General features: G+C 36.1%; 1 protein-coding gene across 1 annotated transcript in view; it reads left to right on the top strand.

Annotated features, from left to right (window-relative positions):
• LOC137393378 (B-cell receptor CD22-like) overlaps positions 1-22,825 on the top strand; it is a 28,017-nt gene extending 5,192 nt beyond the window's left edge. The window contains exons 3-18 of the mRNA XM_068079908.1: positions 2,841-3,125; positions 6,373-6,633; positions 7,220-7,339; positions 8,855-9,010; positions 11,289-11,381; positions 11,660-11,836; positions 12,260-12,484; positions 12,711-12,821; positions 13,005-13,310; positions 13,847-14,008; positions 15,441-15,631; positions 15,826-15,979; positions 18,281-18,473; positions 18,982-19,091; positions 20,386-20,577; positions 22,127-22,825. Of these exons, the coding sequence (XP_067936009.1) occupies positions 2,841-3,125; positions 6,373-6,633; positions 7,220-7,339; positions 8,855-9,010; positions 11,289-11,381; positions 11,660-11,836; positions 12,260-12,484; positions 12,711-12,821; positions 13,005-13,310; positions 13,847-14,008; positions 15,441-15,631; positions 15,826-15,979; positions 18,281-18,473; positions 18,982-19,091; positions 20,386-20,577; positions 22,127-22,293 (2,903 nt within the window). The 3' untranslated portion in view covers positions 22,294-22,825. The remainder of the gene's footprint in view (positions 1-2,840; positions 3,126-6,372; positions 6,634-7,219; positions 7,340-8,854; positions 9,011-11,288; positions 11,382-11,659; positions 11,837-12,259; positions 12,485-12,710; positions 12,822-13,004; positions 13,311-13,846; positions 14,009-15,440; positions 15,632-15,825; positions 15,980-18,280; positions 18,474-18,981; positions 19,092-20,385; positions 20,578-22,126) is intronic.
• The last annotated feature ends 615 nt before the right edge of the window (positions 22,826-23,440 follow it).

Genomic DNA, 23,440 nt, shown 5'->3' with positions numbered 1-23,440 from the left:
TTGCCTTTAGTTAACAAAATAAAGACAGCTGCACTAAGCTTCACCCGATATTTTAATTACGCTGAAACACGAGGACATGTCGGAGACCTTCTCAAGTACTTGATGTGAGGACGCTTCGTACTCCAACCACTTTACACTTTATCAGCTGCATACAGTGGACAGCGCGAGCCACGGGCAGGCTAATCCCAGGGCCAACAAGAACACAGTAGGCTTAAATCAAGCCTACTGTATTTGTCTAAAGTCACAAGCATTTCTGCATACAGGGTAGCGACTATACAGCGTTCTGACAGGAGTTTGAGTAAACATAGACATGCCAGCAGTCCATCATCCCTAGCAAACAATAACAAGAAAAGTCTCTTTCAAACTCTGCTGAAGCTATTACGAGTCAGCCAAATTTGTTCGCCGTTTGACAAAGGAGTGCTTGAAAGTAATTTGCCGTCTCACATTATCTATTACAGAATATCGCATAAAAATTAATTGCTGGTCATTAACTATCGGTGTTGCGTTGAAGCCTGTTAAACTATGTTGAAGTGGTTCCATACTCATTGTAATTTGTTACTTGTAATTTGACTTATTACGGCCGCCACATGACCATTTGTCTCGCAAACCTTTGCAACTTTCATAACCAAGTTACAAATGAAAATGTCTTTTGGTTGGCTTGTCGCTGTATTGTGATATGCCAAAGACATTATTTCCGTATATAGGAAGACTTGGCATTACTTTTGTATTCTGTTTGAGATATGGTACTCTTATTATTATGATTATGATTATTCAATATTGACAAATTTATTGTTCATCCATCAATATAATAGGATACTATAGTGATGATAGATGAAAGGTTGCCAGAGATGCTGTTTATATTAGCAAAAACATTAAATTGAAACTAACAAAATTGACTTACTGGCCAACTAGGATCCAACAATTGAGTCTTACAGAAACAAGATTTATCAAAATTATCTGTGAATAAACCTTAAAAATATGATTGCTCAGGAGAGCTAAGCTGACTTGGACTGATAAGAATCCAATGGATTGCGATAAATTGCAGAACCGGTACCATTTTTCCTAGCTCTCGAGCTTACACATGTGTAGCACTTGATTGTGTGACATTTGTATGGTATATCTTGCCGCTTGTTCACAGATTTACGCTTTGATTCCATCATTGCACAATACAATTGACTGAAGGACTCTTACAAAGATCGGTGAAACCGCACTGCTTGACCATAATTTGCTTAAATTTGGTAGTCGAGCACCGGTTTGTCTAAAAACTGAAACCCATTTTTTTATAACAAACAATTGTTAGTATTTTAATCTGTTTTTACCCCTAAGAAAAGGTTATGTATCTTTTTTGGATCTAGTATTAAGGGTTGAAGCAACACAAAAAAGTGAAAAAAAGGCAAAAAAATTGCTAATGAACTGCGTACGTCGCAACTCCACTGACGGCCTGCCTCCAATAGACACCTCATCAAATGGCCGAAAAGGGCCAGGTGGGTGCATTTGGCTCGACTAGACTCTTTTTGTTCTCACTCTGCATTCTCCGACTCGGCTAGTTCAGGCACCAAAAATATGTTCTAATTCAGATGCATTTTCTACTCGAATTTGTTGATTGAGTACCGAACTGTTCGAGTACAGAGGAGGCCCAAGCAACCAGGTTTCACTGTACTTAGAAAATCAGCTTTTGCATAAAGCATCTAAAAAAGTTGATTCACTTTTTTAAAATATGGCCCTGTAGTACAACAGGATTGTCTTAGCAGAGACTTCAAGAGCCCAAAACTAATGAAGCTAAAAAAAGCATTGTACAGTTTCTCTAATAATGCGGCACATTGTAGAGGACCACAGATACAATGATAAAGATCTATCTCTTTAGATGTTAGTTCATAGCTGTAGATATCTGGATCAGGTTCAACTTATTCACATCAAAAACTCTTTTGTTAGGCATGTTTTGTATGAAAAAGCATTCAACCTGAATGCGTGTCAAGTTGTAACAACTAAATGTTAAAAGCTGGTAAAAAGGCTGCCCCTGCTAGGACAATGTCTTTTATGGAGATGCTAAATGCTCTGTCAACATAACTGCAGTAACCCGCGAGACATCTGGGAAACTGGCCTGACAAGCGTAAACAATCGGTTGTTGCTTTCCATTAATCATACAAACAAATAGACAAAAGGTTAATAGATAAACATTGCTATCCAATCAACTCGACAACAGTGAGTCGACAAAAAGCGACTCAATTGCAAATTTAGGGTGTTTACAAGTCAATTAACTGAGTTGAATTGTAAAAGTCTGTTTGCGGATAAAAATCTTGATGGTTTGACCTAAAATATCTTCCAACCAATAATTTTTCATAAACTCACCCGTATAGCTGGGTACCAGAAGTTTAGCAGACCTAGTGGTTAGTCTAGCTCTAAAAGGTTGCAACTTCTAAGGCTTTTGACCGAGCCCAGGCTTGAGACTAATCCTTGGGCGAAGGGAGCGGCAATGGCAATATTGTAAAAAAGAAATCCATCCCAATTCATCCAACAGTTGAGAAGTAGTTAAAAGGTCTTTATATTATATACATGTATACTCTTACACTCTTATACTAAATAAATAAATAGGTGGTTCACAGTCACAATTGGTAGGCTGACAGACAGACATTGTGTAGACTGTCATTGGCTGTCGCTATGCCCATTGTTCTCTTGTTTCCTCTCACAAATGCAAATTCCACGGCTTGTACTATTAAAATAACCATAAAAGTCACATTTTAATAATCAAAGGGGCGTTTAAATTACAAAAAGATAAAAAGGTAGCAAAACATGGCTGAAGGTGAAATAAATGGTTTACCCTTGTACTTATCTTTTTACAGATCCACCAGGAGATGCAACTATAACAAGTACCGGGAACCTTGTGGAAAACGAACCCGCTAAATTCACATGCAGTTCATCAGGTGGCTATCCTGCTCCAACATTTGTCTGGACAAAAGATTCTGAAATCATACCAAATCCAAAAATAACTGGAGTAGACGGAGGAGAATCTACGAGTGAGATAACTGTTCAGCTTACTAAAGCAGATAACAATAAGGAGCTCAGATGTGAGGTTAAAAATGAGCTTGAAGAAGTGAAGAACACCACTTTGCAGTTGGATGTAGAGTGTAAGTCTAAATTTTGCAGTATATGACAGTTTGATGCCTTCAATCTAATGGTAGTCTAAATATTGCAGTATATGACAGATTGATGCCTTTAATTTAATGATAGTCTAAATATTGCAGTATATGACAGGTTGATGCCTTCAATTTAATGATAGTCTAAATATTGCAGTATATGACAGGTTGATGCCTTCAATTTAATGATAGTCTAAATATTGCAGTATATGACAGGTTGATGCCTTCAATTTAATGATAGTCTAAATATTGCAGTATATGACAGGTTGATGCCTTCAATTTAATGATAGTCTAAATATTGCAGTATATGACAGGTTGATGCCTTCAATTTAATGATAGTCTAAATATTGCAGTATATGACAGATTGATGCCTTCAATTTAATGATAGTCTAAATATTGCAGTATATGACAGTTTGATGCCTTCAATTTAATGATAGTCTAAATATTGCAGTATATGACAGATTGATGCCTTCAATTTAATGATAGTCTAAATATTGCAGTATATGACAGTTTGATGCCTTCAATTTAATTTGATAGTCTTGATAGTGACAGTTTGATAGTCTAAATATGACAAGATGTGACAGGTTGATGTCTTCAATCTAACGATAGTCTAAATAGGTTCTATGGCAGCTTGTGATAGTCGAACAATTCACTCTAACAATATTCTAATACCGCAGTATATGATAGTTCAATATCTTTGATCATGACTTCAAAATAGTTTAAACATATAGTATACAAGTCTGAAAGTGGTGCTAGCCTGAGTAGAACATAGAAGAGTATAGACGATCGTGTAAACATCGTTTTATATAAAGCCTCACTTTCAGTGGCTGCGTACGTTCAGAAAATTTGCATACACTTGCATTGAGCTGAATTTTTTTTTACAGGTTTTGTAGCTTAGAACTAGTGCTAAAAATAAATATTGACTGGAGGACTTTTATATTAGTCTAAACTAACAAATAAGTTTAAATTTTAATAATAATTAAAAAATTAATTATCATTCAAAAACAGATTTTACCAATTATTTGATATACAATTTTTAAAGTTTCTTTTTTAAACATCTAGGAAAGAAAAACTTCTAATATATGGAAATCACCAACAAAGTAAAAAATGGAGAAGTAAAATTGTAATGGTTAAGTGACCCTGGCTACTTTTTGAAATGGGTTTTTGGAAGGTGAAAGTTGGTGTCTCAGTAATATGTTATCAATTGGAGGCATGGCATTTCCGCCGCCAGGTCTAACCAGCTATGACGTCATTGTCTAAACTCTTATAATCTTAAACTCAGGTACTAGCCATAGTACTTTAGTTTATATAGCATTTTTGCGAATGTCTGCAGGCTAATGTTTGTTATTAATAATAATTGAAACATTGCATTTCTGGTAGCTAAAAACAATAGTAAAAATTACGATGCTACGTTACCACCGTAGAAACCAAAACTAGGCAGTGTCGACAGGTAATGCTTACCTTTCACAATATCCTTAACATAACCATTTAGTCGATCTTGTAAAATATGAACATTTTTAAAAGTCAAAGATGACATCTTTGTCAGTTGGCCATGATACTTCTCAATACCAATCCTTTTAATCCACTCAAAGGATTTACATTCTGTTCATTGATTAATGCCAAAGTAATAACTGTAGAGGTCATGCAAATGATGTGTCAAGGTCGGTAACAAAAACAAACAATTCAGCCTTGTGTGTTTGCAAATTTTCAGTTATATTGCTTTGTGATGCAAGGTTTCCTTTTTGGCACAATTGAGTCGATCTTTTAAGTCCTACTATTTTTTATAACCGATATGCTCTCGATAGTAACCATCCTTCATATTGCATCAATCAATTTTTTGTTGGTATTTGCTGTCACGATGTTGGTCCAGGGCTATGAGTCAGGGGAATATCTCAAAATTTTATAGTGGCTCAAGCCATGAAAGAGCCTTCAAATTATTGGAACAACCAGCAGCCTACCTGTTGGTTGGCTGATCCTAGTTGTTTCTTGTAAACACCATAGTTCTCTTCCTTCGCTAGTGCGATTACCAAGAGCAGTACAGGAAAGTGTACTGAGGAATGACGGTTGAGACGCCCAGCTAATGTTTTATCAGCCACCAGCTGGACATTCTTAGCTTGAATCCCGAGTAATCATGGCAGCTATCTGTCACCAGGACAGCCTTTCTTTGTTTATCAGTTGAAGATTTAATTGATATAAAAATATGTGTATAAGATAAGATGGTCGTATCTGCAAAAGCGGTCAAAAGTAATTCTTATGGCATCAACTAGATTGTGATTAGTTTAAAATCACAATTCCAATATAGATACAGAGTTGAAAGGAGTGTCTATTTTGGCAACTAAAACAGGTGCCAGCTGCCAGGACACGAGGAACAATTTCTAACCTATCCTCAGACCAGAGAGGAGCCAATACATTGAATAGTGACACAATGCTTCTACCACACCTTATGCATATTACGGTTACGAAAGATGTCATTTCACAATCTATTTTCAAAGTAGAAAGGGTGTAACTTATTACAATATATTACCAATTCTTCTCAGAGCCGTCTGACTTCTCATGGTAATATTAGTAATAAAGTGAAGACTCAACAACAGACATGTACCCAGAGAAGCTAAGAATATGCACATAATAAATCGTCTACTGCTTTTGCTGAAGAATTCCGCTAGCTTGTCATTTTGGCAGCAAATTATACAACAAAGACCATTTAAATATGATTCATTTTTGAAAAAAACTGGAGACAATCGAGCAACCTTAAAACAACCTTGCGGTTTGAAATGATTATTGAAGACGAAACCCAAACACTGCGCACGAATATTTAAGTCAGTAAACATTCCTGCACCACTCTTGGCAATCACACTAGCTAATAGTATTTACAAGGAACAACCAGGATCAACCTGACCATCCAATCGTTGGTTGTTCAATAGTTTGAAAAATCTTACATGGCTTGAGCTACTCTAAAAATTTAAGATATTCATCTGACTGACAGATATATTCTTAGTAAGCCACTGTCCATAACACAAAAAATGAAATAAAAACATAGCCTGGTACCAACATCATATTATTATTTATATAATGAAATCATTACTGATGACATGTATACAAGCCTCTCTCCCCTCTGACACCCTTGCTGCCTCTTACTACTGCTGACACTAATAAACATGTGTACCGCAACCGAGTAGTTGACACTAGATTACATAACCTGATAAAATACAAAAGACTTATTGATATCTTTGTGTTACAGTCAAACCCAGCATATCTCTGAGGGTTACAGGAAGAGAATCAGCGGTTGTGGAACGAGGAAAAGGGTTCACCTTGACCAGCAATGTCGAATCAAATCCAAATTGGACCAACATTGAATGGAAAAAAGGCAGCCAAACTTTGGCGAATAGCAATTTGCTCACCCTAGACCAGCCTGATGGAATCAAGGAAGACACGGAGTATACATGCATCGTAACGAATAGCCTGGGGAACACGTCAAGCTCTTTGAATGTCGCAGTTAACTGTAAGCATTTATGAGACAGCTGTCTAGTCATATCACTTAGCTCTATGGTTGTGATTGCCACTACGCAGATGGTTATGTTTGTTCTGGTTTAAAATTTCAAACAAAGTTGTTTTTGGATCATTTCTGTCGACTATAGAAATAGCCTTACATACATCTTCTCATTACAGTTATATTACGCATATAATACGCTGTTAGTAAAAGCAATTGCATAAATAACCAAATATTGGCCGAGCCAGAAGTCCCACGCATCAACAGCGCTGACGCTGACAAGATGACATGCGAATTGACACCAGAGCCATTAGCTCGAGAGTACAATAGAACCTCCACAAACCTCTTTTTCCCATCTCAAAACCCAACTCCCAATATCGGAGCAACAAAGCATTACACAATGGTGTATTGTGATTGTTGACATAGAATATGAACTCACATGTTATGCTAGAGCACCTGCTAGCGTTCTGTGAATTTGCTAATTGTCATGGTGACTCGACTATATCACTCATTATAAATTGCAATAGAGCAAAACTATAAAAGAATGATGCGAAAAGGGTAAAAGAAAATGGAGTAACGCTGTCTCCTCTACTTGCAGATGCCCCGAATGTAACGATTCAGGAAGGGAATGAGGTGACCGTGAACGAGGGAGATAGCCTCACTCTCACCTGTATGGCGGAAGCGGTGCCACCTCAGATAAACTTCAGGTGGACAAAAGGTAAAAGGGACTCGGTTGGCAGAGTAGAAAAAAACTATTTGCAGTATAATTGCAACTGCGACTTGAGCTTTTATGAAATCTATTTTAATTAAAAATATGTATATGGGGCTGTAATAATTATATCTATTACAACAGGCCAAGGTTAAAGGCTGTCAGGTTCTGTAGGCAGGAACTGTTTTTTCAAGTCATGAATATAATTTATATAGTATAAGATAATTTATATAATATAATTTGAATGATTCTATGGGATTATAGTCCTTGAAACAACTTAAGTTTTATGGTTTGTAAATTTAAGTCATGCGAGCACCCTCTTGTTTAGCTGATAATCTTTATGCTGCCAAAAAAACAACCAAATATATAGTGTAAGAAACTGGATGCTGTATTTCAGAGGAAGCAGTAAGCTGTGTATGAAAAAGAAAATGTGAAGAAAGAGCTGTTCAGTTTAAAGCAAGTAAGGGCAGCATGCTCGCTGACTGCAGCTGCCTAACTGAAAAAACTGAAAATAAGTTAAAAATTTGTTTTAAAAAGTCAGCCTCTCGCACAATAATTCAAGTATAAATATTTTCATTGCTGCATGTAGCATTCCAAACTAATGGCTATCATTGGTTCTCAGCAGCTCTCAACCACATGAAATATTTATTTAAATGCTACAATAACCTCTGCTTGTCTAAATACGATTAATAGTTCTCTAAAATGACCAATCAATAATCAATGATCCATCTGGGAATTTACCATCTCCTTGTTATATTATTTTTGTTCAAAACCAAAATGTTGGTTTTTGTGTATAAAGCTTTGACATGAAAAGAGAAGAATTCCAATAATTTTATTGCAATACCATGAGTAGCCTCAAGCATGACAACCACTTTAAACAGTTTTCCCAAAAACTAACCTTGTCAAATGTTTAACATATAAGCAATAGCAATTGTTAGTTATATCTGTGGTTTGCGAAAAGTGTACAGATTAATTCCTCTGGTATTAGACAATTAGATATCAGCCATACGTGGCTATATTTAAAACTGTCCAGTGCGTTTATTTTTATCTGAATATAAAATATAAAAAAACACTATAAATAGAATTCAACTAGCGAAACATAATACATAAAATTGGGCAATTGTCAAAAACTTTTTATTGCCTTTTACTATTTTATAAGAAAGGGCCATAGCTTAAAATGAGCCATCAACGTCAAACCAATTGACTCTCAACCCATTAAAAATCTTTTGAATTTCACAATATTTTGCCATTAGTTATCTTGTGATGTGAGAAGTTTTGCTTTATGGGTCTATTTCATAATTTCATGCATGAAAGCAGTTCGGCTTCTATGGTTGCTCTTATCTCTAAGCAGAAATGGCATCAAAAATCTCAATCGACAATCTCTTTCCCTTTCAAACATCGTTGATGTATAACATACAGTAGCTAGATTAGTTGCCAAGGTTACAAAGTCACCATATTGATATTCCAACGAGGACTTGCTGACTCATGTAATGAAGTCAATATTGGATGTCTATTGATTTCTAGACAATGATGTCTCCACCATCATCACGGTCTCAAACAGAATAGACATGCGCTTTGTCACAAAAGATCAAGCCGGGACGTATACATGTACAGCCTCAAATGAGTTGCTAGGTTCTAAGATTGGCTTTGGAAATGCTTCCATTGAGGTTCACGTCTACTGTAAGTATAAAAGGAACACGGCTAGAGAATTTACTGTAAATACAAACAACTCTATCGCAGAGCATCCACGAGTTGGCGTTATTTATACACAACTACTTCTGAGGTTTCACCATTCAGCGCCATCTGATAATGATCATCATCATCTAAGGCTTCAGAGTTTACGCCTGTGATTTGAAATCATTGAAAAACTAGAAAATTCTCAGCAGAGTGCATAGAAAATTTACATGTATATGTGTCATGTGTACTGGAGAGCGAATAAATACCATTTGGCAAGCAAAATGAAATTATATCTGATAGAGATCTGAGGAAAAGATGTACGGAGAGAGACTTTGATTTATCTATGAGTGGTTATCCATATCTGACGCGATCTATACAGTAGCTGGCAATAAATATTAAATTTATGTGTCAAAAGTGAGTTAAATCCTTTATATAGGGTTTTATAGGGTCTAAAGCCCAAAGTGGATAGCATTGATTGAATTCACAGTTTAATGCTATTTGGTTACTTGTTCCAGTGCCAAGGTTGCTTGTATAGACCTTAAAGATGAACCCATACAAAGTTTCAGTAGATTGTATCAGAAAGTGTCCGTATTTTTCTATTATTTGCAATTGTTTTTAATGTTTGAAGTGATCTGACTGCCGGGATGTTTCAAGATTAAAATCAACAAAGCATGATTTGTGATTTGTGAAAGAAAAAAAACATGTGCCGAAATGATGTCATTAGTTGTGCGGCTGCCTGTTTTCCCGTTGTTGATATTGACTATTGCGTTCGAGTTGCAGTGTTATGCGTTTCGATTCTGTTGGTTTCTTCTCCGAAGCGCAACTATAAACTTTATAATCGCACTTTCGCTTGAATCTGATCGTTTTAATCACAAATTAGTTTTGTTGATTTTAATCTTGAAACATCCTGGTAATCATATCACCTCAAACATCAAAAACAATTGCAAATGATAGAAAATGTCGATACTTTCTGATAAAGTCAACTAAAATTTTGTGTAAGTTTATCTATTATAAAATATTAGGTCTATGTTACCAGTAACTTGTGACATTTCACAACTATATTGATTTCTAATAGTATAAAAACTTTCGCAAAAAACGTTTTGCACTTTTGTAAGAGAATATGAGTCGGTACAGGAAACTAAACATATAGATCTGTAGAGTTGTCTGAATTGTTGTTTGTTCAGATTAAATTAAACCAGCATATACAGAAAAAATTGTGTAAGTGTAAATGCTTTACACTTACACATTGTGTGTATATATGCTCCAATGACGTTCTTTTAAAATATTGTGGAGATGTTTTAATAACTCTGCAACAATAATATGTTAAAATAGCATGACTATAGTTAACATAGCCAACTAGTTAATATAATCAACTAGTTAATATAGCTAACTAGTTAACATAGTTAACGCGACTATAGTTAACATAGTATGCTAACATAGTATGTTAATATATGTTAACGTATGTTTTAACATATAATATGTTTCAAATGTTTTGATGACTTTCATAAATTCAAATGTTGAGGCTGACAAATGATTAACCTGCTTAGCACTAGACTTGAGTAACAAATATTATGTTAATGATGCACGATGTCATATCTACAGCAGTAATATTTCTAAAGTTTGTTTGCATAGACTTCAGTTTTTGAGCTGTAGGTGACTACAAAGGGCGAACACTGAGTAGAAGTATAAGAACACTGAATATAAAATGGTTTCCTTTAGTCACGCTGTACTTGCTGACTTCAAAACAGTACTCAACAGTGATGAGAGTTGTGCTCTCCCATACAAATGTCAGCTAAAGCCTGCAGTAGCCTATACAATATACAGCTTAGTTCTTTGCAGTAGATATTTTATAAAATAAACCATTCAATACGCGTTGTCTTCATAATAAAATACTTTTTAATAATTTCCTTAAGCAAATTGAAACATTCATTTTATCTGGTCAGTATTCTTGTCCCCTCCATCAGTATTCCTTGACTCTTAAAACAAGTGTTACTATGCATTACCGACCATTACACACTCATGGCCCTATGCAATGCTGCAGTTTGTTAAACACTAAAAGTGAATGCAGAGCTAAGAACAAAGCAACAACTTAAACGTCCCTATCGGGTGTGTTGCCTGTCACTTCTCAAATGTAGAGGAATGCATAAATTATCACAAGTCAAGTGTCTTGAAACATTGTTTGAAGTCATAGCAATCGATTGGGTGATATTAATGCTTGTCATGTCCGCATTTTGTGACTTTCCCGTGTAGAGAGGTAAACCGTAAAACTTGTATTTGACAGATGCTCCGAACAAACCACTTGTGACAATCTCCCCTGCCTCTCCTTCAGGCCTTCACAAAGCTGGAAGCACAGCGACATTCTCGTGTTCAGGAGGTAAGATGTGCATGAATTAGAAACACAAAGAGAATATGTTGACATGTAAATGACAGGGCTGATAGTCAACACTGATTTACGCTGCTTCCCAACTGATAGCATATTTAAATCAAACAAACACTGCTTTTAATTAACTTGGAGTACCCTCGGGAGGATGTCACCTAAAAGTCAATCCAGATTGTAATTTTGCAGTTTCATTTATCTAAAATTAATGGAATCCCCAACAGACTCCAGCTGTTTGCAAAGCAAATAATGAAGCGTTATGCGCACTGTTACAGGTGAAGGCAACCCAGCCGCTAGCTACCTATGGTTCAGAAATGGTATCGACATCAATCACAATGGGAGTGTACTCGTTATCGATGTAACCACATACAATGACACCGGGCTGTATGAATGCGCAGCAAGTAATGCCATAGGAACGACAAGGTCCAAACCCCTTTATGCTGCATTTGAAGGTATGTATAGGCAATTTCTGTCATCTACTTGAACTCGTTCCCCATTTATTGCTCAGTTCAATATCTTGATAAAGCTGAAATGATCCAGAACCTCAAAAAGTGAGTGCTTCATGCTGCAGTGGATGACTGCTGTACGTCGATGAGTGATTTATTAGAAGCGTTTATGGTGCTGGTCAGATGAATCCAGGGAGTGTATCCCCAGTCTCGCTGACTCAGATTTAATAGCTAGATATTTGCCAAATCACTTCAATTCCACAGACAATGAGCCATGTAATTGCTAAAAAGAAACTGTCTTCAGTACAAAGGGACTACAGGTTGATTGGGGGGGGGGGGGGCTTTATCAACCACCTCAATGCATGGAGTACTCGTGCTTAAATAGAAAAGTCCTTAGAAATTTCATAAACACTCCTTTTTAAATTTCAGATGTACCTGAATTTATTTCTTCCTCTCCATCTGAGATGAACATGACGAAAGGAAACACGAGTTCCTTCTTGAGGTGTGAATATCGTGGATTGCCAGAGCCGATCATAGAGTGGTTTTACGAGGGAACACCGATTCAACAACTTGATCGATACATTGTGGAGCATACGATTCAACCAGATGCTTCAGCTGTCTATAAAACAGTCGTATCCATTTTGAAATTCCAAGGTAATGAATGCTCTGACTTGTGATTTGGTTCGATTTGTAAATTGGGTTGTAGCACTGTATCTATAACCATATCCTATGTTTAGTGGCACATCTTGTGAGCCAACCACACAAACCAAACTATAGGTAATTAAAAACATCATTGAAAACCTAAAAAAACCAATTCAACTTTAAAGGCAAATAGCTGTTCCTAATTAAACTTAGCGAATCAAATAAATGTATTTTTAAGGTGTAGATAGAGACCACGTGAATGAAGAGGATACAGGAGTGTACAGCTGTCGAGCATATTCGACTGTTGGCGAATCTCAAAGACAGCAAAACTTCACAGTGACTGTTTTGTGTAAGTTAAGCTTGTGATCAGATTCTAGAGAACCACTTGCCACTCATGCCACGAAAACCACCTGCCACCCATGCCACTTAATATTTCAAGATCTCTGACCAAGCCTGAACTGGCTGGTTTTAACTAATAATGAAAAGTTTGCCTTAAATCCTTAGGAATCGAATATTAATTCATATATTGTAGTTGGTCCAGAGTTTCAAGGATTTGGTAAAGTTGCGGCTGATCTCGGATCAGAAGCCATAATAGATTGTGAAGTATTGGGAAACCCGGCAGCTTCTTCAATAGCGCTACTTAAAAATGGTCAAGAAATTAATACAAATAATTTCTGGACGGTCTCTGATATAGAACTGATTGACCACATAAAATACTACAAACAAAAAAGAACTATTACTTTCCATGATGTGAAACAGACTGACTACACAACATTCACATGTAAGGCGACAAGTTCCTTAGCGGAGGAGGAACAACAGCTCATTCTCCAACCCCCAGGTATACTTTCAGCTAAAAATATTCCCCAATATCTCGCTACTAACCACAACTGTGTATGATCTAAACTTCTCAAGTCAGACTACAGCAACTGCTGCTAGCATCTAAACTATTTGCATATATATTATTATGTATATTGTTATATATTATATATATGTCGTTATATATATTATTATATACGTTAGTATTTTATTATATAGAAAAATACGTTCCTTTTATTGGCTCTTGCTAATACATAATGTGACGTTGCGCTGGAACGGAGAGCTGTAGCGTATTTACACCCACATAGCGACATATATCGCCTGGTAAATCCATCAATCTTGTGTAGCTAAATTAGTAAGGCATTCGCCTGACAGACAATAATACCAAGATCAACTCGTCTGCCATATGGATTCTTCATTGCATTATTTTAATAGCTATAGCCGGACAAGCTGAACTACATACACATGGACTTTGAGATTTATTTATATAGACAAGTTCCTTTTGTTGGCTGTGATGATGATTGTGTACAAGCTGCTCATCAAGGTTTCGAACTACAGGTCAACCTGACAGTCCAACTGGTCTGCAGTTAGTGGATAAATCTTGGGACTCTTTATCAATCAAGTGGATTCCAGGATTTGATGGAGGGAGACCTCAGAGCTTCATAATCACAGCCAATGGAATTACAGCAGAGACGAGGAACACTTCCATCGTTCTAAAAGGTAGGATCACAGGCTTAACACTTTTATAACAGATCTTCACGGTAATAAAAACTGTAATTGTCTGTCCATCCGAAACCATGCTAAGAGCGTTAAGAAAAAAGACTGCACCGCACGGGAATCAAACCCAGATATTCAGATTCGCAGCCAAACGCACTTCGCTCTACAACACTCGGCCACCTTTCTATGACTAAAAATAATGCTGTGTATAGTTATTAAACATGATGATCTCTCACAGCGCACAAACTGCCAGGGTAGTAGTAACTATAAGTGTAGGTGACATTCAATTATTATTTTATTAATTTATTTCATAAATTTTATCATTATCAATTTTGCCAAAGTTTCTTAGCAATTTAGAGTTGACGCAAGAAACTAAGCATATCTGTAGAAAGTGCTTTGTTCTGCACAAATTAACTCGACCGAGTAGATACAATGGGAATGTTTAAACTTGTCTGTCACTAGGTACAAGTAAATTATTCATCAAATTGATCGTCATTAAAATGGACTGGCTAGGATAGTTAATGTCAAGTTTTGGGAGAACAAAGCTAAAATAAAACGAACTAGTAAAAGATAAAAGTTGGATACGGAGAAGTTAGTTTGACAATAAAAGCTGTGCATTCAGCAAACTTTCAATTGAAATTGGGGAGAGACACCTCTGGTGGAGTGAATTTATTTAAAGTTAATACAGAATTTGGCTACAATCATTACGGTAGTACCCATCGCCATATTTATCACCAAAATTGATTAGCATTGCTAATAGACAGAAGTGATTGCTTATAAATAGGAGCGATCGCTTATAGACAGACGCGATCGCTTAAAGATAGGAGCGATCGCTTATAGACAGGAGTGATCGCTTATAGACAGAAACGATCGCTTATAGACAGGAACGATCGCTTATAGACAGAAGCGATCGCTTATAGACAGGAGCGATCGCTTATAGACAGGAGCGATCGCTTATAGAAAGGAGCGATCGCTTATAGACAGGAGCGATCGCTTATAGACAGGAGCGATCGCTTATAGACAGTAGCGATCGCTTATAGACAGTAGCGATCGCTTATAGACAGGAGCGATCGCTTATAGACAGGAGCGATCGCTTATAGACAGGAGCGATCGCTTATAGACAGGAGCGATCGCTTATAGACAGTAGCGATCGCTTATAGACAGGAGCGATCGCTTATAGACAGGAGCGATCGCTTATAGACAGGAGCGATCGCTTATAGACAGGAGCGATCGCTTATAGACAGGAGCGATCGCTTATAGACAGTAGCGATCGCTTATAGACAGGAGCGATCGCTTGTAGACAGGAGTGATTGCTTATTTAATAAAATTTGTAAATAAGTAGTATAAAATAAGCCAATCTTTTACAAATTGAATCGAGCAATGGCTGATACGGTTGAATACTTTGTTTGGCTTTAACATCCTCATCTACTTTTAGAACTACTTCCTGAAACTGACTATTCTGTGGAAGTCACTGGAAAAAATGAATTTGGCCATAGTGAGTCAATGGCAACTATAGATGTTCACACCGACTTCCTTGCCATACCTACACCAGTGGTTACGTATAACAAGGAGGACAACAGCTTAACTGTGGCTCTGAACTCAACCGACTTCTGCGCAGTCATTTTGGTAAGATCTAGTTCTAATGAATACTATATCCTTTACACTGCCCTGACCATCTTGGCCTGCTGTTACACAGGTAAATGGAACAAATGATAAAATCTACCGTACTGTGATGAAAGAGTAGACAATTTACAAATTCATGCTAACCAAACTTGATACAATATGGTAGTAAAGTATACAATTCACGTCATCACTTTCAGGCAAAAGATGATGGTGATTCTATAGAGCTATTCAATGGAGAATGTCATGTTGTTACACGAGAGAGGAAATTTCAGCTGACAGCACCATTCCACAATTATTATATGGCCAAAGCTTGTGTGATGGGCAGGTCGAACGTGTGCAGTGAGCCAACAAGTAAGTATTCTGGTAATTCTCCATGTAATTTCACCATTAGTAAATAGTAACCACGTCTGCCAGGAAACTACTTGCAAATCTACATACATTCAGCTGTTATGGTTGCATAGTTTACAGTTGCAGACGATTTGAAATAAACTTCTATCCGCAGCTCTAAAAATGTTGTATTAGGCCCACAGGTTATGATGATCACATCATGGCAAATTTCTACACATCAAATTATGAGCTTTTCATTAATCAAGAAATGTGAAACTACTTTTTGACTGTATCCGCCAGATTTGAAAGTAACCACTTTGATTTTTTGATTAAAACGATTTATGTTGTTAATATTTCAAGTACACTAGGGGGTCCTACCACACAAAGCTGTCGTCAGAATAGTCACTTTTAAAATCACTGTCGTCACTTTTAAAATCACTGTCGTCACTTTTAAAATCACTGTCAACCTTTTTCAAATTGGTAACCAAAACAACCTCTTTCTTCACATTCGTTATTTTAATACAAATATCTATACTGGTGGCACTGGGTTGCGTTAAAAATCTGAAACTTGCTAGGTTTGAACTTCTGCTAACCAAAAGCATGGCTCAACCAGCGACCTTCACAAACATATTAGTGATGTTTGGGAGTGTTGCTGATTACTCCGCGAAGAGTGACAGCCGTCTTAGGTTTTTAGAGCTATATTTCTTGTACGGAAAATAGACCGAGATTGTCTTTAATAATCACTGTCAGTCACAGACTTGGAAACGGATTTGCTGTCAATGTCGTGGCATTTCATTGCTTTAATTATTTGGCAGTCTATAAATGCTAGGCCAGATGCTTCAAACCAAAACTAGTGAAGTTTCGGTTGACCGTGGTGATTTATGAACAAATAATAAGTTGGCCTAAGTTAGTAACGGTACGGCAACACGTAACAAAATTTCCGTTGGTTCTAACCGAAATCACGAAATGATTGAAGCACACAGAATTATTCTGCGCTGCTAGAATCGTGCTAACGAGCACGATCTCAGCAGCTTTTGCAATTAGTATAGTCAAAGAGACGTATAATGACACACAATAGTAAAGGTATAAGTGCAAATCAACATAGTACACACGATGCAATTACTTAAATTGCGTTATTGAATGTATTTATTGTTTGGACACTATAGCTACAATTTGTTTATTTTTTAATTATATTTCCTTTTTAGCAGCAAAAGTTTTGCGGTAGAGAATGTCGACATATCTAGCGCAAACAAGTCAGTTGCATCGTATTTACTACGATAACTTTCTGTAATAATTTTCTTGTGTGTCGCATTATGTTTTCGAACTACGTATATCTTAAAATTTGCTAGTCGTGTTTGCTAACTAATAATAGCGCGACTTAGACAGTTACATCGTGTGTTCTATGTTGAAATGCTTCGATATTTTTATTGTGTGTCACGGTACATGTCTTGGACTATACTAATTGCTAAAGCCGCTAGAATCGTGCTCGCTAATAATTTGTTTAATCTGTTAAAAGCGTTCGTCGACGAACTTGGTGGGCATGCACAGCTCAAATAATTCTGTGAATTTTGACCGATTAATTCTGCGTTGTTCGTCATTTCGGCCAGAACTCCGAACCAACGAAAAATTCGTTACGTGCAGCCGTACCTTTAGTAATCCTATTTACGCAATCCTCGTCACTTACATTGGTAAATGGTCGTCTCGTCTGTCACTTTTTAAATATCCCTGTCGTCGGGTCGTCAGAATCGTCACAAAACATGGGAGGACCCCCACACTACTTCTCATTTTTTTTGGTTAATCGCGAAATAGCAACTAATAGACTCATATCTATTAAAATTACTTTTTCACTAACCGTAAGCACTTTCTCCTTATGCTGTTCATTAGATAATTTTAAGGGCGAATGGCATTTAAAAGGCATGATAAGGGGTATCACAAGCCCTTTTACACTTCACAAAATTTAACAAAAAACAGTGGACCCTGGCGACTGCTATCACAATCATGCTCGTCGAAGGATCTCTCTATGCATGAATATGAAAGAGACATATATATTTTATGTAATTTATTTAATTTTTTTTCCAATTTTCAACTGTTAATGAACATATTTTAATCCACGCAGTACTGAAACCATGAAAGCTAAACTGTGAAGTACCGAGATACTACCGTATATTAATGTTTGTAAGGTTTGATATAACCTTATGCCATGGCATCTGAATTCACTGCTATCATGTGTATATGACTGTTTAGAAAGCACAAATTTATACATAATATTGCACCTAACACTTAATGTCATACAACATAGCTTGACAAAGAGATTATTCTGAGCAGGTACTGGCAAGGTGACAGTAAAGGATGAAATGATATACATTATTATTGGGGTCGTTGGAGGCATTTTACTTTTAATACTCATCGCTGCCATCGTCTCCTACATCATTGTTCGGCAGCATAGAAGTAAAAAAGCATTGAGGAAAGCAAGCTCACCAGTAGTGGACACTGGACACATCAATCAAGTCATGGAGGCGTGAGTACTAACTAATGCTTCAACAGCTGTGGCATCTTCAAAATGACACATGTCATTTATAGAGCTATGAGCAGCGTAACTATTCAGTGATTGTTTTTTCATATTTTACAAGCATACAAGTGGAATACTCCCAAACTATACAATAATAAAAATACAGTATTTAAATTCAAACGGGTAAGACAAACGTAATGTCATTGTACTAACCTACGGCAGTTTTGTGATGACGGCGATTAACTGTTCGTTTTTGAGCTTTAAAGAGCTTGTAATCACATTTCCACATATTTGGCACCTACAACACAGCAGAGTAAGACATGGTGAATCTTTTCATATCAAATAACTGTATTGTGAATTTTATTGCAAGTCAACCTTTAAACAGAAAAGCTATGATTTATATTTCTTTAAATAACAGAATAACATAGCGTCAAATGTCATCTGACCTGAGACCACTTAAGCAGAAAAGCTATGGTTTCCATTTCTTTATATTGAATCTTACCTCTTATTCTGGCAGAGATGAGACGGATATAGAACCAGCATACGCAACATACGCTCCACCAAACAACAACCTCAACGCGACGACAAGTTTTAGTCCACCACGTTCCCCTAGCAGTAATAACACAGGTAAGCCAATGCACAACAACATTTTTAAAGTTAACAACCATCGGAATGATAAAAACAGATACAGACTGTTTTTATCTCAATGGTACCCTCAAGCTATATAATTATATATAAAATTATTACTTAAGTGAGAAATAATATGAAGAGGGTATGATTTATTCATTTTTATTAACGAATTTATATGAAATATTGCACAGGAAGCAGCGAAAATGTGTAATTTTCAACTCAGGCCAAGGAAAGCAATTGAAACTAGGAGTAGCAAAAACCAAAAAAAACAAAATACTGTTTCATAATAAAAGTTAAAAAAAGTCTCACAACATTAAATTTACTCACAAAATTTCTTGTTTCGTTGCTAATGTTCGAGATGATTCAGGTATGGTGAGTGTGGATGATGCTTGATTGCTACAGTATCAAGCATCATCCACACTGATGCAAAATTATTTTACTGGTAAACTAAGATGAAACAAAATTTAGCCAGCAAATAAATTTGATAAGAGTTTTATCCCAGCGTGTCCAAATCACCAAATTGAAAAAGTTTTGTGCATACAACATCCAGCATCTTCTTCACATTAAAAAGTTATTCTAACCAAAAGTGAATTCCTCATCAAACGTTTTATGAAATCTACAGGTAGGTTATTGTTACTGTAGGTTATTTATTGTAAGGCTAAAGTTATTGAGCTATTCTAAGTATTACTACAGCGCATGTCTCGTATCACCGCTGACATGACCTAAAGAGCTGATTCATTATAGCTGCCAGTAGCACATGTCAACCAATAATGCTCTAGCAATATGTGTTATTTATAATTTGAGTGATGATTGTTATTATCAGGCTCCTCTGCATAGTAAAAAAGCAAACGAGTTTAATAACTGACCAAGGCTGGCAATAAATGTTACAGTCAGGAGCAATAGAGATTGGAGCGCACTAGAAAACAACTGAAGTGTGTTTTTAAGATGTCGACATTTGGAGTACTTAATGGGTAATATCACAGAGGATTTTAAGAACAAAGCTTTCAAAACTTTTCGAATTGTAAAAAAGTATCGAACACTGTGCTAAAGCAAAAGTTGAACTGTAAACACACTGAAACAATTAGAAAAAGTTGAGTTGCTATGAATTCTACTAGCCAATTATAATGAAGTAATAAGCAAAAATATGTTAGCAATTCCGTGTTGCCCACTTGTTATCTGCCATCACACCTTGCCCTAGCCTCAGTTCTTCATTTTGTAGCCCAACTCTTACAATTAAATGGTTAAAATAATAATTGATATGTAATTAAATGTATTCATGGTGATATTTCAGTGCAAGAGGACTTTGACAATCTTGACTGTGTTTATGCGTCTGTGCAGAAGAAACCAAAAGCAAATGTGAAATATGTGAACATGTTTAACGAACAACAGCCTTACATACCTCCACCACCGGTTGATGATGGATTCGACCTGCCCATGCAGAGAATGGATAGTCCACCTAACGATTCAAATTCTGATAACACGGGTAAGACAGGCTTTAACTGAAAAATGCTAAATGTTTTAACGTCTCTAAAATAGAACTGAAAATCATTAGCAATGAAAGAATTTTAAAACTTGTGCAATTAAACTTGGAGTTGTCTTCCCTTCACCAGTCATTTGCTCAATGGTACCCTCACTGACTATACCTTTTTAGTTCGTGCAAGCCTTTCGAAGCAAAATTAAGAAGAATTTTTAACATGTTTCATCAAGTGCCTTTTTAGCAAATCAAAAAGAAGATTGGTGAGCTAGCTGCGTATTAATCAGGAAACTGTACATATTTCGTAAAAAATTGTACTATTATGACTTGTCCTCTCATTCATTTCATCATGAAAGATAGACAACTTTTTATTTAATCCATCAGAGTCTGAATGAACGTTTGTTTAAGCCAATATGGCAATAGTTGTTCAGTTCAAGTATGCTGCAGTCGGGTCACAAAATATTTCTGATAGAATTACATGGCTTATATAGAGCTGAAGCCCCTAGCAAGGCACAACCAGCTGAAATCGTGTCAGAAGCAGAAAAGCCATGCTTTTACTCGGGTTAAAAGTTTGATGTTCTATATCTACTAATCATAGAAAAACTTTTCAAAAGATATTGGTAATGAAAAACTATACAGCTGTTAGAACACATACAACCCGACGGTTGGCAACATACATTGGAAACATACCTGTTATACAAGTGCACACCAATTTGAAATGAAATTATGAGCCCACAAAGCAACTTGAGAGAGGCTTTGTCCCATCTTCTAGCAAAGGGATGGCCAAATGATTTTCGCCATGATCAGTTAGAGCCAAATCTGACAAATTAAAGATCCACAATGAGCTGAAAACGTGCACTATTCTTTACCATGCATAAACATGCAATTATTTGTGTACATCTTAAAACAAGGTATCAAATAATATTTTTAAAAACTTTGTTTATACACATAATTTGTCTACAAATCCGTGAATAAAAGTCCTGCAATAAATATGTTTGATATCAGTGAGAAAAATGATGAGTGGGCTTTGACTTTACAATACTATCTAAATACGTTTTCGTGCTACTTACAGCAACTCCCAAAGTTATCAAGATGAGTATTTGCGAGTCATGTTTTATGATTTCTTTTCACAAAATTCATTGCTGAAAACAATGAATTTACAAAAGATCTAAAAGAAGCTTACAAAAATGTTTTTTAAGCCAAATTAAAAAGGACACTTCAAAAATCTTTTTTGACAGACAACTTGAAAGATCCACTAAAAAGCTACAACGACCCAGATATAGATCCACCATTTGGTCATACATAGCTGATCTAGGATGTTAGGGGTACAGAATAAATACAAAAATTAGGTCCAATAAAACAATAAAAGTTCTGGAAATCTTTGGAGACCAATTACCAAGTGCAAAAAAAAAAGAACTCTTGGCACACGAACCATTGCCCCTGCATCATTTATTTGCTTTATCTGCTCTATATAATTCTAAAGTTTTGTTTGCAGCCAGTGTATAAACCTCATCTGATTATTTAGCAGAAACTATACAGAGAAATATTTATGTTACAGAACAAGACACACTTGATCAGCTGCCAGTCTTCGATAAAGACAGTTATTTATCCTTAATCACAGGAGGTGAGAGTCAGCCATACTCGAGGCTGTCAAATACTAGTGAAAGTGGTTACTCTACTCCGGACAGCCGAGTGAAGAAAGTAATTTATGAAGTTATTGTCTAGTGACTAGTCAGATAAAACAGACGGACAACGATCAGTTTGGGAGGTCTTCTGGTCTTTCAAAACTTAATAATGACTAAAACAGTCTCACTTTTTGCTCAACACCTGCCAATCTCGCTACTGATGTTCCAAACATCTCATATGATAAACACTGACACGACTGTCGATCGAACCTCAAATAGCGATTTACATTGATGGGGAAAAATGATCACATGCCAAGCATGTTTACAATATAATGAAGCAATCATATAAACTAGTCTATTATCATGTACCTTCATTGACTTGCAAATGACTTTGCGTTAACACAATAAAGCCTATCTCTATGTCTAGCCAACTATCACTGGTATATACACGATATGTTTATTTGCTCTCCCACTGCTGCCGATTTGAAGGTACCAACGACTCCATCTTACTTATACGTGAGAATTACGGTGCTAATTATAGAATTATTCATTTTATGGAATCATTTTGTTGTAAATAGTTCTTCTACTTGTTGGCCTTACCATGTATCTTTCATAAATAAACATTGCTCATCATGTAATGAAACACTCTTATTTACTTAGCAAGACATTGTTTATGAGAATGAATAGAAATGAAATTTTGTTCGGTTTTTAGAGGAATATGGTTTTGATTTCTTTAGGAGCTGAAAAAGCAAAAAGAGATCCATTTTTTGTAGTGACATCTATTCAAAATTATTAGCATGCTGTAGTACTCAAACATAATCCACACTCACCATAACTGAGTCATCTCTAACATTAGCAACAAAACAAAAAGTTTTGTGAGTAAATTTAATGCTGTGCGACTGATTCTTTCAACTTTTACCATGAAACAGCATTTTTTTGTATTTCTGTTATTCCTAGTTTCAATTCTCTCCCTTGGCCTGAGCTGGTATAATCGTACATTTGAAAATTACACATTTTCATTGCTTCTTGTGCAATATTTCATATAAATTCGCATAATAAAAATGAATAAATCATACCTTTTGCGTATTATTTCTCATTTAAGTAATAATTTTATATTTCATTAAATAGATATAAAAATATTATGAATATAAAAATTGGATGGAAAGACTTTAATATTGCTGAAATGCTGGAATAGTGCCACAACAACATTTGCAGCTACTATGACAAAGTACAGAAGCTATGAATTA

Source organism: Watersipora subatra, chromosome 4 (assembly GCF_963576615.1).
Source record: "Watersipora subatra chromosome 4, tzWatSuba1.1, whole genome shotgun sequence".
In the NCBI taxonomy this organism is placed as follows: domain Eukaryota; kingdom Metazoa; phylum Bryozoa; class Gymnolaemata; order Cheilostomatida; family Watersiporidae; genus Watersipora; species Watersipora subatra.
This window is presented reverse-complemented; position numbering and strand designations above follow the sequence as displayed.